The 16,829-nt window shown below is 50.1% G+C and overlaps 1 protein-coding gene and 1 long non-coding RNA gene across 6 annotated transcripts; one reads left to right on the top strand and one right to left on the bottom strand.

Moving 5' to 3' along the window:
- Positions 1-1,671: 1,671 nt before the first annotated feature.
- Positions 1,672-6,568, bottom strand: LOC139031454 (uncharacterized). Of its 2 annotated transcripts, none has more exons than XR_011483946.1 (3): positions 6,480-6,568; positions 3,369-3,593; positions 1,672-3,173 (listed from the first exon to the last, which is right to left on the bottom strand). It is a non-coding gene; the product is annotated as an uncharacterized lncRNA (long non-coding RNA). The 2 variants fall into 2 exon arrangements; XR_011483947.1 differs by having other exon boundaries at positions 1,672-2,723.
- Positions 6,569-6,627: 59 nt separating this feature from the next.
- Positions 6,628-16,303, top strand: ARMC12 (armadillo repeat containing 12). Of its 4 annotated transcripts, none has more exons than XM_020886752.2 (6): positions 6,628-6,882; positions 7,586-7,731; positions 7,952-8,086; positions 14,215-14,388; positions 14,524-14,595; positions 15,938-16,303. In XM_020886752.2, the coding sequence occupies exons 1-6, from the start codon at positions 6,723-6,725 to the stop codon at positions 16,265-16,267; spliced, it is 1,017 nt and encodes a 338-aa protein (XP_020742411.2). In that variant the 5' UTR covers positions 6,628-6,722; the 3' UTR covers positions 16,268-16,303. The 4 variants fall into 4 exon arrangements, with proteins under 4 accessions (XP_020742411.2, XP_020742403.2, XP_070312646.1 ...); XM_020886744.2 differs by having other exon boundaries at positions 14,182-14,388; XM_020886758.2 differs by having other exon boundaries at positions 6,748-6,882; positions 7,551-7,731; positions 14,182-14,388.
- The last annotated feature ends 526 nt before the right edge of the window (positions 16,304-16,829 follow it).

Here is a 16,829-nt window from a genome sequence, read left to right as displayed (position 1 = left end):
TCCTGCCCTCAGCTTTTTGGAGCAAGAGCAAGCGAAAAGCAAAGATTGAAAAGGCCGCCCACGCCACCTCCCCACCCCAATGCACCCCGCACCCCCGTGTCCCAGTGTCTCTAGCAACCTCCTTTCGCTAAGGTCTCTCCTTCCCCTGCCCGCGTCTCCGCCCCTGGTTGCCTTGGAAACAGTGACGTGTACGCGAGGGGCGTGACCTCTCTCCATCCTCTCCCGGAGACCCGGGGGCCCCCTTCTTATCCCAACCGGGAAGAGGATGAGGTGGGGTCCTCGACCTTGCTGACCCTACGCCTGGCCTGGCGCTAACTCCGCCCAGCTGGTTGCCCTCCTCGGTCGCGGGACTCTCCGGATTTGCGGGCACCCCCACCCCCAGCCCACCTGGCACCGGTGGTGAGCTGGCCTGGGGGGGTCCGGAGAAGGCCGGCTTCAGGCCCTAGAATCTGTCCTCATCCTTTCCCCTCCCACCCCCGACGGGCCAGTGGATCGGGAGAACCGAGGCCCAGCGTTCGGCCGGGGCCCGCTTCTTCCCGGGCCGCCCTCGAGCGAGCTCCCTGTCCTGAGGGTGGGCGGGACCCCCCTCCCCCCCCCCAACCAGGGCGCGCCCCGCCCCCCACCAGGGCGCGCCAGGCGCCGCGGAGCGCGGGAGGGAAAGAGTTAAACTAGGTGCCGGCGGCGGGAGTGGGGGATGGGAGCGGAGGGAAAGTGAGAGCGGGGGCGGGGGTGGGGGGGCCCGAGCGAAAGAACATCCTGTGCCCGCCGCCGGATGCGCGCGGGGCGGGGGAGGAGCGGGGAGCAGTCCGAGGAGGGGGGGGGGGCAAGACGGGGGGAGGCCGGGGGCGGGAGGAGCCTCGGCCTCGGCCCCACGCCCGGTCCTCCTTCTGCGGGGGGCGCCACCCCCTTCGCTTTCCCGGGTTTTCGTCGCCTTTTTCCCCGCGTCCCCACGCCTTCGCCGGCGTCACGAGCTACTCCAGAGGCCCGCCAGCCTGGTCCCCGGCCCGGGGTATGCGCGAGCTTGGACGGCACGGTCTCGGAGCGCGTAGGGTCCACATCAGGGCGCGGGCTGTCCCCAGACGCGCACCTCTCCGCTCTCTGCGGGGCAGCTCGCACGTGCAGAGCTTTCCGCGTTCACCTAGAGTCACGGGCGTGCAGCGTCGCGTTCAGTTCTGACGGCGCACTTCCGTGTAGTAGGCGGGTATTGATAGACCCCTTTTCTGGAGGAGGAAACGGAGACTCGGAGACTCGGGTTATAGAACTTGCCCAAACCAAAGCTCGAAGCACTCCAACGCGCTTTTCATTATAGAGTAAGCTGATTTCCCCTTAGTTTCTCCTGGGCGTGCAAGTGCGGGACCCCTCCGAGGTTGCACTTAATGGCCTACTTGCACAGCAGGTCCCTAATAGCGTGTCAGTCTCCTCTAATTAACTAGGCTGAAATACCCACGACTGAGTCCTGACAGAGTAAGCATGTAGTCTTAGGGTTTTACAAGTGCAAGGATGGTTTTTAGAACTGAGTAGCCCAGGGCAATGGGCTGGGTGCCCCTAGCTCTCCAGGTTTAGGTATTTGGTGGGGTTAAAGGGTTCAAGGAGGACTCCAAAACTGTCAAAGAAAGTAAATGGGTTACAGGAGTTGACATTGATTAGCCTGAAGACGACCAGAGGGGGAGGGATAGAGGATAAGGGAAGGGGCTGAATAATGTACCTTTCAGGCCTCATAGAGGCCAACCAACCGTGTGCTTACTTCCTTCCCACACCTGACATTTTTGTCCAAGGGGAAGCCTGCTTATAATCGAAATTATTATAGTCACATTTGGTGAGCTCTGTGTGCTGAGCACTGTTCTGATAAACCCACGAAGTAGGTATTATACCCATTTTATAGATGGGGAAAATGAGGCACAAAAAGATTACAAAGCTAACTCAGTAACTGAGCAGGAAATCTTGGTTGAACCCACACTCACTCAATAAATTGCACCTAACATGTTGGGAAAACAACCCTGAATATTCAATGGAAGGACTGATACTGAAGCTCCAATAACTTCGGTCACCTAATTCGAAGACAAGACCCTGATGCTGGGAAAGATAGAAGGCAGGAGGAGAAGGGGACAACAGAGGATGAGATGGTTGGATGGCATCACTGACTTAATGGACATGAGTTTGAGCAAGCTTCCAGGGATGGCAACGGATAGGGAAGTCTGGCATGCTGCAGTCCATGGGGTTGCAGAGTCAGACACGACTGAGCAACTGAACAACATGGTGGGCACAGCAGCAGCCTTCAAGGTGGAAAGCTGGTGCAGATGGCAAAGAGGTGTGCTAGGGCAGCCTGTATCCTTTTGCCTTGGTGAGGGCAGGTAAGAAACTTGGGGTTAGCTGTGTGTGTTTATGACATCTCGGACTTCTCTCTAGCCAATATTCCAAGGTTGGGGATTTGACAGGGGAAAAGAACCAAAACCCAGGTTCTCACCGAGAGCTGCAGCCTTCATTTATGTTCCCCAAGAACACTCACTGTCATGTGTTGTCACCATGCACAAAAGCAAATATATTTTAATTCTCCTCAAAAGAAGACAGACATCATCTGAATCAAAAGCAGTTACTCCCAAGAAAGAACAGTCCTTGACTTTCCACCAACAAATACACAATTCTTTTTTATTTTCCTTCTTCTATATTGTGCTGTGGATTAGCAAAAACTTATAATGGGTTGACTGCCTCTGCTTCTGATCCCTCTGAATCATATGAGAGCAGAACCAAAAAAAAAAAAAAAAGCTTAGATATAGCAGGAAGGAATTAACTTAGAGTCAAGAAAGAACTCCGCATCTTTGGAGAGCTTTAAAGAGCAGGTGAGCAACTGCATTTGTTTAGGATGTGAGGGTTGTGGGGTCAGCTCTATAGTCTGAGGGGGCCAGTAGCCCTGGGTCCCCCTCAGAAGAAGGCTGGAACTTTGTTTGGAAGGACCTCTCCTCGGATCCACCAGGGGAGTCGGAACCTAGAGCAGTTCCATCAGGCAGCCGTTTCCCGCCCAGAGCTCATGGAGCCTGGTGGGTGGTCCCATGGCCGTGGAAGGAGGGGGCTGCAGCGGCCTCTGTTACCTTTCACTGCGGGAGTCCGTGTAGTCACCCACTGTGGGCTGCACCTCCAGTAAGCCTCAGAGTTGCCCAACCTTGAGACCAAAGAGCCTAGGACAGCAGCAAAGACATTCATGGTGCTGAAGACGGGTGGGTGGGTATAATGGCACTTTTTCTCCATTAGGAGCTGGATTAATTACTTTAGTAGTCTTAGGTGGGTCTAGTATAAATCTAGGTGAAATCTGTAATTCCCTTGCCAATCCTACTCCCCACGAGGCAGCAAACCCAAACCACCAGGGAACTTACCTGCCAGTCCCCAGGTCATTTGATAATGTGTTCCTCTGGGGGTAAGATCCTGTGGCGAGAGCAAAGGTAAGTGGTTGTCCTGATAGTTGGCATTCATATTTAGGCGGTCAACAGTTAAGCTCAGACTGTATTGATTAGTCACATCTGGGTTAACATAGCCCTGGCCTGATTGCCCCAGAGACGTTCGATTTGAGTTCTTAGAGCTTAAGTTAGCCTCTGATCCACCTGTGGAAAGAAGGGTTTCCATTTCAGTTGTTAAGTTCTTTCATCCTTTCCATTAGCCCGGTCGAAGTCGGCGGAGGGATGGCCGTAAGGCAAGTGGTAAGGCCAGTGTGTGTCATTTTTATCAGCCCATTCCTGAACTTCGCGGCTGGTTAAGTGGAGTCTTTGGTCATTATCAATGTCTGGGGGGTCCTGTATTTCACACACAGCTATCCTAGACCCCAAATAGTGGATTTTTGCATTGCTAGACTCAGGTAAGCCTTTTGCAGTGTAAGCTGCACATGGCTGTTGTCCCTTCATGGTGTGTATCATTGCTCTGCCCCCTTCCACAGCTGGGACCAGAAGCCCAAGGGTACTCTTTATTTTGTTGTCACAGGCCCCAACCAGACTTTCTGGCCACGCCTAATTCACAAACCTCTCCCCGAATTAAGATCCCCTAAAGCCTGTGTCTGTAATTGCTTAGTGGTGAGAGGTTTGAGCTATGCTTGTCCTTTGTAGATCATCCACTTCCTTGCATTTTGTCTGTATTCACCAGCCATCCTCATGCAGTCAGATGAGCCACAGGCACAGGGCTGCTGCTTTTAAACTGAAAACGGGACTCCGAGGTCACCAGAGTGGAAGAGAATCTACTTAATGGAAGAGAAAGACGTCTGTCATGGCAGTCAGCTGCCACAGGGCCCCACCTGCTGGTGGACGGAAACCTCGAGATCATGCCTGCGACCTCCCGTTCCCCATCCTTGACTTCTCGACATCTTGGGTGTTTCTTTGGCCTCCAGGCCGGCTGACCAGTCATTGGGCTGCACCCGGCAGTCCTGAAAGCTTTGTGCTTGCCCCACCTCAAGACCAAAGAAAGAGTCTGGAGACAGTGATGGAGACCTCAGTGGTTTGTTGGACTGGAGGTTTGGGGAGGGGGTTGGCATTGGTCTTAAGCAAAAGGTCCTGGAGCAGTAACCCGTGGATTCCAGTGGGCAGGCCGTCACAGCAGTCTGCCCACTCGGGGTAGAAGACTACTACTTGTAGGTGGAATTGAGGTCAGGTTGGCTCGTCAGTTACCAAGGAAACCAGCTGGGGCATGTGCCTCACAGCCCCTCAGTTAAGAACCATCATGAGGGCAGATGTTTCCTTTAATAAATTAGCAGGTAGAGCAGGGATGAGATCAGCCATTAGCTGGGGCAGGGGGCAAACGTGGTCACGTGAGTAGGGTTCAGGCAAAATCGGGACTGGTCAAGGGACTTCCCCAGTTGTCCAGTGGCTGAGACTCTGAGCTCCCAACACAGGGGGCCCAGGGTTCAATTCCTGGTCAGGGAACTAGATCCCACAAGCCACAACTAAGAGTTCTCATGCAACGAAGACGGAAGATCCCCCGTGCTGCAAGTAAGACCGGGGGCGGCCAAGTTTTTTTTTTTTTCTTTTTAAAGAAGGGACAGGTAGAGTAAGAGAAGTACAAAGAGCAAGAGAACAGCCATCTTGAATGGCCTGACCATACACCCACCTTGGGGCTGTGTAGAGGCCCAGGAATGACCCTTGAGGAGGGCTGAGGATGGAAGAGAATGGCCCCCCCAGGAGTGTCGCCTGCAGCCTGGGGTGACGTGGCTGAAGGCTCTGAGTGGACAGACCGGGCTGGCTGCTGCAGCATCCTTGGTGATGTGTTTCCACACCGCCTGCAAGCCCAGATGCAGCAGCCCAGGGTCCCGAGCTTTCCGCCAGGAGCTCAAGGCCAGGCGGGAGAAGCCCTGTTCTGGGGCAGCCATGCTCAGTGCTGACTCTGGGCCTGAGCCTGCCTTGGGCTCCTCCCTGTTCTGCACCAGAAGGTGAGGCCAGAGGCTGTCGGGACACTGGGGGTGCGGGGAGGAGGAGGAGGGAAGGGTCTGGTCTCACCTGCCCCATCCTAGTGGTGGAGGTGGTGGAGACTGAGGCCTCTAAAGCTGGGTTCTCTTCCTCCAGGGTGGCGGCATTTTTCAGAGGCCTCCAACCCCATCCCACCCTGTGTGTGTATGTTGTTGGGGGGTGGAGGGATGGGGTGCGATACTCCCAGATTCAGGCCTCCATGGTTTAATGGTGCAGACCCACCCAGGTTTTAACCCTGAAGTTTTAGAATGCTAAACCTGGGTCCTCTCAGGTTACAAATGATCAAGGCAAGGGCCCCTTCTCCTCCAGAGACACACTGTTTAAATGGGCCTGGCATCCCCATATTCAGGTTCTCTGACGTTGTTCTGTCCTCCCATCCTCAAGGAGTAACAGAAATCGTAACTTGAGCATCTCCTAAGTGCAGGACTCTGCTGGATGTTGGAGATGCAGAGATAACTGCCCTTAGGAGCTTTTGCTCAACACTGAGGGGAACATGTGGATGCTGGAAGATAATGGATTTGCCTTGAGGCTCTGGAAAACTTTGTAAGGTGTTTGTCATCTTTTCATTCTCTGATGGAAAGGGTGGCTCTTGCCTACAGAAACACTCCGAGGCCCAGAAGTGGATCCATGGCGAAAAGATCAAAGATGGGAGGGCCAGGCAAGTGAGGGAACAGGGCTGCCAGGGGCCACATCCCAGCACCCCCAACCCCAACACCCCCCCTCCCCAGCAAACTTCCAGAAATTGGGTCTCTGCTGCCCTCTAATGGTGAAGCCCCCTTGTGGCTCAGACAGTAAAGAGCCTGCCTGCAGTGCAGGAGACCTGGGTTCGATCCCTGGTTGGGAAGATCCCCTGGAGAACGAAGTGGCGACCCACTCCAGTAATCTTGCCTGGAAAATCTCATGGATGGAGGAGCCTGGCAGGTATAGTCCATGGGGTCTCAAAGAGTTGGACACGACTGAGCGACTTCACTTTCACTTTTCACTTTGCCCTCTAATGGAGGAAAGGAAGCCTCTGGAGCTGGCTGCTGGGGCCCCACCAACCTGGGTCCCCTAAAAATGGAGGCTGTGAAGGACCTTCCTGCCCCAGACCTTCTGTTTCCCTGGAGTCTTGAACTTGATTTCGCGCAGCCTCCGAAGCTCCCTGGCTGCCCTGTTCCCAGACCACCACCCTCCATCCTACTGTTTCCCCAGTTCCCTTTGTTGCCCATGTTCTGATTCTGGTGCCCTGGTTCCTGGCCCCGCTGGAGTTCTGGTTCCGGAAGGCCTTCGCTGGGTGCCTCGGGCATGTCCTGCATCCGCCAGTGCCCGGGGCAAATGGACATCCGCAGAGGTGTGGTGAGCCTGGCCACAGGCGCCGGGGCCATCTACCTCCTCTACAAGGCCATCAAGGCTGGCATAAAATGTCAGCCACCCTTCTGCTCTGCCTCACCCATCTGCATCGCCCGTGAGTGTCCCCGCCCTGGGGAGAGGGCTTGGCCCCAGGAGGTACCTATTCCCCAGGTCTCTGGTGTTGGAGGGGTGCAAGGGGACTCCTCCATATTCCTCTCTCATGCCTCTTTCTCACCTCCATCTTCCCCAGACCCACTCTAGAGATGCTGGAGCAGGGTGCCCAGGTAGTGGATGGCACTCAGGTGCGTCCTCAGGAGTCATCTGGCAGGTTCCTAAATTCTGCATTCACTCTGGCATCTAGGATGGATAGAAACTTGGTATCAGCAGTTCTCCCCAAGGGAAAACCGGGGGACCTATGTGCCCAGGGCCTCCACTGACCTCTGTGACCGCTCAGTCAGTGCAAAGTTGAGAAAGAAACCCTTTCTGCAAGACTTTGTGTTGCCACCTGCTGGAATATCATTGCCGTATACCAGTTATGATGAAACATGGTGTATGACTGCCATATGCCAGAAAGTTGTTATGGTAAAGGTACAAAACATTTTTGTTTATGATATGAATGATGCAGCGTTAGATGTGGTGCCCTTGTGCAGTGCACACCCTGATCAACTGCACGTGGTGGTCCTGCATATGGCAGGAAGTCTTCTCTTCAGAAAAGGCAAGGCAGCCTTGTCTCCCAGGTCCCTCTGCCCCGCTTCCCAATCCCCTTCTTTCATCACCTCTGAGTCCACAGCCTGAACCGGTCTGGGGTGGCTGTCTAGGCCTGGCAATCGAGCGAGAGCGACACGGGCGGCACTCAGGTGAGCTCCGGAGGCTTCTCAACTCTTTGGAGTGCAAGCAGGATGCGTACACCAAGAGCATGATCCTACACAGCATCACGCGCTGCGTGTACTTGCTGGAGTCCGAGGTGAGGGCAGGGAGGCAGGAGACCCCTCCCCATCAGCCTGCCCCCTGGGGGCTACCGGTCCCCGCCCCCCACCCCGCTGACTAGCCAGACTGTGTCCTGGGACCTGTCTCTCTCATGGTGGGAGGGGTTGTGCTGAGGGGTCTCGGTGACAGGGCGTGTGTGGAGGGGCACCAGGACACCCGCTTCTCCTGCCTCTTCCATCTCTCCTGGCACGCTCTAGGCCTCTGCTTGTACTAACGATGACGTCACGTTGGTGGGCTCCATGCTGGATGACAAGGACAACAGTGTCAAAATCCAAGCCCTGAACACACTTAAAGCTTTCTCTGGCATCAGAAAATTCAGGCTCAAAATCCAGGTGAGCCTAGCAATAAGGGTGGGGCAGAGCACGCGGGGTATCCATAGGCCGTGGGCCCTTCAGTGGGCCTAGGATGAATGGTCATGTTCCAGAAGTCTGTTTGCATCTGAGTTTGTAAGCCAGAAATATGTTTTTCCTTGGAAATTGGTGGGGAAATGGTGATCAGTTTCCTAATGGGGCAGAAAAGTCTTTGAATCCCAGGATAAAACTGAACTCAATCCCTTGGAGAATCTCTGAACTGCAAACAGAAACCCCCGAAGCTCTTTCTGACACTAGCCAACCCTCTTGACACCAGCTGGGTGTCCTATAGTTCAGCTCTGACAAGTTTCCCTGGGGTTAGTACAGACCCCACCGCTGAAGGCTGAGTCCCATAGGACTGTCTCCCACTTCTGACCAGCCAGCTGTAAAGTTGGACGTTCCCATGACCTCTCTCCTCAGACTTGATAATTCACTATAAAGAGTCACAGAATGCAGGAAAATGTTTTACTTACAGTTTATTATAAAAGATACAACTGAGGAGGGACTTCCCTGGTGGTTCAGTGGTTAAGACTCCGTGCTCCCAATTCAGGGAGTACAGGTTCGATTCCTGGTTGGTGTACTAAGATCCCACATGCCACACATTTCGGAGCCAAGGGGGAAAAAAGGATATAACTGAGGCGCAGCCAAATGGAAGAGGTGCAAGGGCAGAATGTGGGGGAAGGGCTTCCATGCCTTCTTCAAGCCTGCCACCCTCCTAGCACCTCGGTATATTCATCAACCCAAGCGCGATATGTTCACCAACCCAGGGTTCTCCAAACCCTGTCGTGTAGGGGTATTTGTGGAGGCTTTATTATGTAGGCATAATTGATTAATCATTGGCCATTGGTGATTGAACTCAGTCTCTAGCCCCACCGTTCTCCCCAGAGGTCAGGTATGGGGGTGAACGTTCCAGCCCCCTAATCCGAGCTGGGTCTTTCTGGCCTCATCCAACAGGAAGTTAGGGGTCTGCCTAGAGTTGCCTCATTAGCATAAATTCAGGGGTGATGGAAAGAGGCTCATTATAAAAACCAAAAACACTCCTAGCAGGAAATTGCAAGGATTTTAGGAACCTTGTGCCTGCAATCAGGGACAAAAAACAGATATACTGTCAGACCACACCCCAGGCTGTGTTGGTCTAGGGCTGGTGGCTGGACCACTAATGTTTTCACTACTACGATGCAGAGAAAACAGAAGCCACCAAATGTCAGTTCCCCCAGCTTCCTGCTGCTAGGCCTTCAGGCTTATCTGTTACTCATCCTTTGCTGCTTTCCTGCTGGTGCCATGAAAAAAAAGGCTTTCTTCCTGCCTGTGTTCAACGATCATCTCAGTCCTGCATCCCCCTCCCCGAGGGCCCCCTCCTTGATTAAACTCTGTCTTGTATAACCTCCTCTGGCTCCTTCCCATTAGATTCAACAGGCTCTATTCCTTCCATCTTAAAAGGCAAAACCAGAAAACATCTTCCTTGACCTCTAATGACCTCTAATCTCTCTCTAGCAAATGATCTCTCCCAAAATATTTTACTTAAAAATGGCTAAAATATTCAAAACATGGGAACATTTTATGCGTGTTTGGTAACAATAAAACACCAGAACTTCCCTTGTGGTCCAGTGGCTGAGACTCCACATTCCCAATGCAGGGAGCCTAGGTTCGATCCCTGATCAGGGAACCAGATCCCACATGCGGCAACTAAAGATCCCTGTGCCAGCCACAGCCAAATAAATCAATAATAAATATTTAAAACAAAACCAGAACACACATAATCAGAACTCAGGCTAAGAAATAGAACATGACTAATTGGCTAGATGCCCCTGGACGCCCCTCCTTAATGCCAGCCTCCTCCCCCACCAGAGGCAATCATTCCTCTGCGTTTTGTTCATCAATTTCTTGATTGTCTTTGTAGTTTTATCATGTATGCATGTGTTATCATTTTCTAGCAGGCCACAGCAGCAGGTAAAAATAGGTAAAATATAATTGGAATGTTTTTATGCTTCAGGGATCTGAAAGTCCGCAGTTTGCATTCTGTGGTTTGTCTTTTCCCTCCAACATTGAAAGGTTCATCCTTATTGATAGGGACTGCTCTGTTTCTTTTTCACTGTTGTGTAGTATTGTAGTTCATGAATATCCTGCAGTTTTATTTATCCAGTTGCTTGTGGGTAGGTATTTGAGTCGTTTGCACATGGTGCCGTGAGCATTCATGTATGCATCACCCTTGGGACATTGGAGACTTTCTCTAAGGCCTATATGCAGTTGTGGGATGGTCAGGTGAAAGGCATGCCCAAACTTTTTTAGAAGGGCTGAATCAGTTTACACCTTCCACCAGCCCCACATGAGCGTTTCTGTTGCATCATTTCTTCCCCAACACTTGGTCTTTTCACACTTTAAATTTTTTGCATCAGACTTTCTTTGGAGGAAAAAAAGGTTTTGAATTCTCCACTCTCTGGCTGCTTCTACTTCATCTCTGAACCCTCTCAGTTGTCCTAAGGCTGTGATTCTCATGCATATCAGAATTGCCAAGAAAGCTGGTTAAAAATGAAGCTTTCAGGGCATTCCACCCAGAGAACCAGTTCAACAGGGTAGCTTTGTTTTTCATAAGCCCCTCAGGAGATTCCAATGCAAGTGGCATGGGCACCACTGTTCCTTTCTTCTCCCAGGGTCTGTATCCTGAGGACCTAACTCTCTGGGTGAAAGCGGCCACTCCCTAGCCTCAGTTTCCACCTAGATGTGCTCTCCTGTGTCTCTGTCTAAAGCCTGCAGGCTCCCTTGACCTCCAGACCCATGGCCAGCTGTTCCACTTAGTCTGGAGACCCTCTGACCCAACATCCAAATGGAGCTCGCCACCCCAGATTTGCTAACTCCTACCTTCAGATCTCAGCAATCAGCGAGGGATGAGGGCAGGAAGGAGCAGGGTACTAATGGGAAATCTGTGCTTCCCACTCCAGGCTTCTGGTGTCCTTCTTACGAGACTTGCAAAGGTATAGCTTGTAAGGTACCTGCCTTTGGTAATAAGCCCCAAGCATCTGCAGCTCAGAAGCCAAGATCCCTTTTTTCATTCAACAGATGTATATTGAGCACTCCTTCATGCTGGGGCACCATGCTAGGCGTATGAGATACAACAGGGAATGGAACAAGAAGGAACCTTATCCCAAGCGAACTTAAATTCTAGCAGAAAGCAAGGCAGGCAATACACAAATAAATGAGGGCTTCCCTTGTGGTCCAGTGGTTAAGAGTCTGCCTTGCAATGCCTGGGACACAGGTTCGATCCCTGGTACGGGAAGATCCCACATCCCATGAAGCAACTAAGTCTGAGGGCAACAACAAAGACCCAGTGCAGCCAAAAACAATTAAAAATAAACAAAAATCTTAAAAAAAAAAAAACCCTAAGTGAAACATATAGTGTTTCATGGGGGCAAATGCTATTGAGAAAAATCAAGAAGAGTGGTAAAGAAGGCTGACATCAGGGTAATGCTGCAATTTCAAAGGAGAGAATCTTTTGGGTCTAGGGCTTGATAAAGAGGTCATAGAAATGACACTGAAAGCACAATCCATAAAAGGAAAATGATGAACTTCATCAAAATTAAAAACTTTTTTTTAGTGAAAGACCCTGTTAAGAGGATGAAAAGATAAGCTGCAGATTGAAAGAAAATAGTTGCAAACCACATATTTGACACAGACTGGTATCTAGTTTATATAAAGAGCTCTGAAAACTCAATGTTTTAAAAAATCCAGTTAGAAAATGGGCACAAGATATGGAAATATATCACTGAAGCAGATATACAACTGCAAATAAGCACATGAAGAAATGTTTAACATTTAACTAGACACTATTGCTGCTGCTGCTAAGTCACTTCAATCATGTCCGACTCTGTGTGATCCCATAGACAGCAGCCCACCAGGCATCCCCCGGCCCTGGGATTCTCCAGGCAAGAACACGAGTGGGTTGCCATTTCCTTCTCCAACGCGTGAAATTGAAAAGTGAAAGTGAAGTCGCTCAGTCGTGTCCGACTCTTAGCGACCCCATGGACTGCAGCCCACCAGGCTCCTCCCTCCATGGGATTTTCCAGGCAAGAGTACTGGAGTGGGGTGCCATTGCCTTCTCCTAACTAGACACTAGGGAAATGCAAATTTAAGACCACAACAAAATATTACTATATACCTACTAGATGATCTAAACTAAAAAATTAGTGACAGTACCAAATGCTGGTGAAGATGGAGAGAAACCAAACCTCTCCTACGTGGCTGGTGGGAATGTAAAATGGTAAAGCAGCCACTCTGGAAAATAGTTTGGTAGTTTAAAAACAAAAAACTCTACATTTACCATGCAAACCAGGAATTGCACTCTTGAGCATTTATCCTGGAGAAATAGAAACTTACATCAGTATAAAAACCTGTTCACAGCAGCTTCATTTGTAACAGTTAAAAGGGGAAATAACCACAATGGCTCTTAGTAGATAAATGACTAAGTAAACTGGTAATCTAGTACTATGGAACATCACTCAGTAATGAAAAGGAATGGCCTATTGATACACACGACAACTTGGATGGATCCCAAGGGCATTATACTGAGTGGAAAACATCAGCTTCAGATTACAAAATATGCTTCCATTTATATAACCTCAAAATTGACAAAATCAGAGAGGTGGAAAACAGATGAGGGCTGGTTTTGATGGGCAGGGGTAAAGTGTGACAATAAGATCTGTGGTGATTCTGATGGAATAATTTGTTGACTGTGGTGGTGGTTACATGAATCTACATATGTGATAAAATGACACAGAACTATACATACACATTGTACTAATACCATTTCCCTGGTTTTGATACTGTAATTATTTAAGATGTAACTATGGAGGGAAACTGGGTGGAAGGCACATAGGGACCTCTGTTTTTGCAACTTCTAGTGAACTTATAATCATTTGAATATAAAAATTTAGAAACAAAAAGTGTGTTCCATGTGACAGTGGTATAGGGAAAAATTAAAGGGGGGTGGATAAGGAAGGCAGGGATGGGAGTGGTGTTCTCATCTTAGAGGAGGGAGTGGTCAGGGAAGGCCCCCATCCCCGAGAAGGTGACATTAAAAGCAAAGTCTCAAAGGAGGTAAGAGTCAGAGTGAGCAACGAATATCTGGAGGGAGAGCATTCTAAGCAGAGGGACCAGCCTGTGCAAAGACCCTAAGATAAGTGTGTACCTGGTGTTTTCAGGGAATGGCTGGGGCCATTGTGATGGAAACCACGGGGGCAGAGGAGAGAATAGGAGATGAGGCAAAGAAGTAATGGGGGGAACAGGGGAAGATTACATCAGACCATGTAAGCCACTGTAAGGTTTTTAGCCTTTATCCTGAATGAACCAGCGACTCTGGAGCAGAGGAGTGAATGTCCAGCCCGTGTGCTGTTCTGAGAATAGATGCAGGGAAAAGGCTGGAAGCAGAGAGGAGGAGGCTACTGCAGAAACCTGGGGGACAGGTGCTGCTGGCTTGGAACAGGGTGGTGGAAGGGGTATGGTGAGGAGTGGCTTGATTGTTGGTAGATTTTGAAGGTAGAGCCAGCAGGATTTTCTGAAGGATTAGAAAAGGGTGTGAGAGAAAGAAAGGAGTCAAGGAAGACCAGGGAGTTTTGGTCTGAGTAACTGGAAGGCAGGTGTAACCAACAGCGGAGACAGGAAGGGTGGTGGAGAGAGCAGGTGTGGGGATGGGAATGTGTTAACTCAGAGGTTTATTAAGATTCTGGGAAAGAAGTGGAATTGGCACTTGCATCTATGAGTCTGGAGTTTAGGGAGAGGTCTGGGCTAGAGACAGGAACTTGAAAGGCATCAGCATATGGATAGTCTTTAACACTGAGTCTGTGAGTCTTTAACACCGTGTCACTAGGGGAGGGAGGAAGACAGAAGAGGAGGTTGGCAGAAGAACTGGGGAAAGAAGCTTGTGACAGAGAAGTCAAGTGAAGACAGATTTTCAAGGAGGTGGGAGGGGTCAACTAGGTCAAACCATGGGGAGAGTTTTAAGTTGGGGAACTGTCTGTGGGGTCGGCTCAGTTGTCATAAGTGGAGGCAGAGGGTGGGCTAATGTTGAGGGTCATCCTGTGAAGGCAGGAAACCCTTCTCTCCCCGCCCCTCCCCAGGAACACGCCATCAAGGTGCTGGAACTGATCTCCACCATCTGGGACTCAGAGCTGCACATTGCAGGCCTCAGGCTCCTCAACAACTTCCCGCTGCCTGACTTTGTGCATCCACAGCTGCGACGGGTGATGCCTGCCTTGATGGAGATTCTGCAGTCGGACTATATCCTGGCACAGGTGCCTGAGGACGGGGGCCCAGGCTCCGACCCCCTGCCCGGCCCTGGCACAACGCCTAGAGGGATGAGCAGAGATTTGTGTCATCCCTGCTCAGGCCCACCTGCCTTCTCACGTGTGACCCTTTTCTTTGTTCAGGTGCAAGCCATACGATTGCTGAGCAACCTGGCACAGAAGAACGACCTTCTCTATGATATTCTGAACTGCCACGTGAGAAAGGAACTGCGAGGCGGGCCGATGGGTGCTAACTCAGATATTGGGAAAGGAGGAATCGTGGGTTCTTCAGGCAGACTTAGCCCTGATAAGAGCATCTTGTTCCTCTTTCTGCCCCTGCACTAGATACATATTGCCAACCACCCTGCTCTGTCCTCTTAATAGAATCAGATTTTCCTTTGAGGGACTTTCTGAACGCTGAGAGTCAGGAACACAGGTGACACAAATTAGCCTAGGTATTTTAATAATAGGGGAAAATTACAACATTGTGAAAAGATTCCTACCATCTAATTAATTAACACAACTATCCCCTCACTTCAAGTATTTGTTTCTTTTTGGTGAGAACATTTAAGTTCCATTCTCTTAGCTAATTTCAATTCTATAATACAGTATTATTAATATCAACTATAGTCACCATGTTTTGTATTAGATCCTCAGATCTTTTTCATCTTTTAGCTAAAAGTATGTACCCTTTTGGGTCTCCCTGGAGGCTCAGGTGGTAAAGAATCCACCTGCAATGCGGGAGACCTGGGTTCGATCCCTGGGTTGGGAAGATCTCCTGGAGGGAGGGCATGGCAACCCACTCCAGTGTTTTTGCCTGGAGAATCCCCATGGACAGAGGAGCCTGGGGTTGCAAAGAATCGGACACGACTAAGCACAGCACATGTACCCTTTTACTAACCTTTCCCTGTTTCCCACACCCCACCCCAGCCCCCAGCAACTACTTTCCTACTGTTTATATGTTTGACTTTTTTTTTTTAATATTCCACATGTAAGTGATACTATGAAGTATTTGTCTTTCTCTGTCTGGCTTATCTCACTTAGCATAGTGTTCCCTGAGTCCATCCATCATGTCACAAATAGCAGGATTTCCTTCTTAGAACTGAATAATTATAAAGAAAAAAGGACATATCTACCACCACAGTGGAAGATTTGGAAGGTTTTAACTATTGTTTCAGCAATTAATAGATAAATATCTTAAACCAGTAAGGTTACACCTGCTGCAAATAACACAAATAAGCTTAAGCCATTAGATATATCCAGAACACTTGACAATTAGTACATGCACATTCCTCTCAAGTACACAAAATATTTACAGATATTAACCACACACTAAGCTTTAAAAGAAAGTTCAACAAACTTCCCTGAATCAATATTATCATATTACTCATGTTTTATGACCACAATGGAATTGTGTTAGAGAATGATATTGAAAACCAAAAGATTCTGACACAGTCACATCTGAAACTCAGGTATATTGGGCAGCTGAGGCAGCAGGAGGATGGAGGAACTTTAGAACTTGCCTTGGACTTGATTCCTCGCTGCATCCTGCTCACAGGTACACTCCAACTTCCTGAACCTGTTCCAGTCCACACAGCCTGGGAGTCTGCTGTTTGAGGTCCTGGTGTTTGCAGAGCGGCTGAGCGAAGGCCGGAGTTCACCCCACTACCGCGCCGTGAAGTGGCATTACAACGAACAGTCTTTACACGAAGCTCTCTTTGGGGACGACTCACGACTGGCAGACCGGCTGCTCGCCTTGGTCATCCACCCCGAGGAGGATGTTCAGATCCAGGCCTGCAAAGTCATAGTCAGCCTGCAGTGCCCCCAGGACGTGGGGATCCGGCCTTCCTGCCCACCCAGCCATTCCTGCTTTAATAACGGGGAATAAAATTACGGAGAGCCAATAAATGAGTGTGGGAGAGGAGGCTGGGGGGCTGTGTCTGTGCTGGGCCTTCCGGGCTGGGTGGGGATTTTAGCCACATAACCACCTGTCAGAGCGCAGGCCTGTCTCCTCAGATGCATCCCCACTTCCCTGTTCAGTTGGACAGACTCCCTTCTCTTGCTGCTTTCGAAAATTTATTTATTGTGACCAGACCATGCAGCATGTGGGATCTAAGCCTGCACCCCCTGCAGTGGAAGTGTGGGCTCTTAACAATTGGACAGCCAGAGAAGTCCCTTATTTTTTGGGGGGTGATCATTTTTATTGGTGTATAGTTGATTTATAGTGTTGTATTAGTTTCTGCTATGCAGCAAAGTGAGTCAGTTACACATATACCTACTCTTTAACAAATTTTTTATTTTGTATTGGGGTATAGCCGAGTAACAAACAATGTTGTGATAGTTTCAGGGAACAGCGAAGGGACTCAGCCATACACATACATGTGTCCATTCTCCCCAAACTTCCCTCCCGTCCAGGCTGCCATATAACCCTGAGCAGAGTTCCATGTGCT

Source organism: Odocoileus virginianus, chromosome 27 (genome assembly GCF_023699985.2).
Source record: "Odocoileus virginianus isolate 20LAN1187 ecotype Illinois chromosome 27, Ovbor_1.2, whole genome shotgun sequence".
NCBI classification, from domain to species: Eukaryota; Metazoa; Chordata; class Mammalia; order Artiodactyla; family Cervidae; genus Odocoileus; species Odocoileus virginianus.
Note: the sequence above shows the minus strand (reverse complement) of the source record. Positions and strands in the feature narration are given on the sequence as shown.

What these genes read in the sequence shown, in the direction of transcription:
- ARMC12 (XM_020886744.2), top strand. Translation starts at nt 6,723, where the DNA reads ATGTCCTGCATCCGCCAGTGCCCGGGGCAAATGGACATCCGCAGAGGT. An exon ending in CGGACTATATCCTGGCACAG is followed by an intron (nt 14,389 to 14,523) that starts GTGCCTGAGGAC and finishes TTCTTTGTTCAG; the next exon opens with GTGCAAGCCATACGATTGCT. An exon ending in ATGATATTCTGAACTGCCAC is followed by an intron (nt 14,596 to 15,937) that starts GTGAGAAAGGAA and finishes TCCTGCTCACAG; the next exon opens with GTACACTCCAACTTCCTGAA.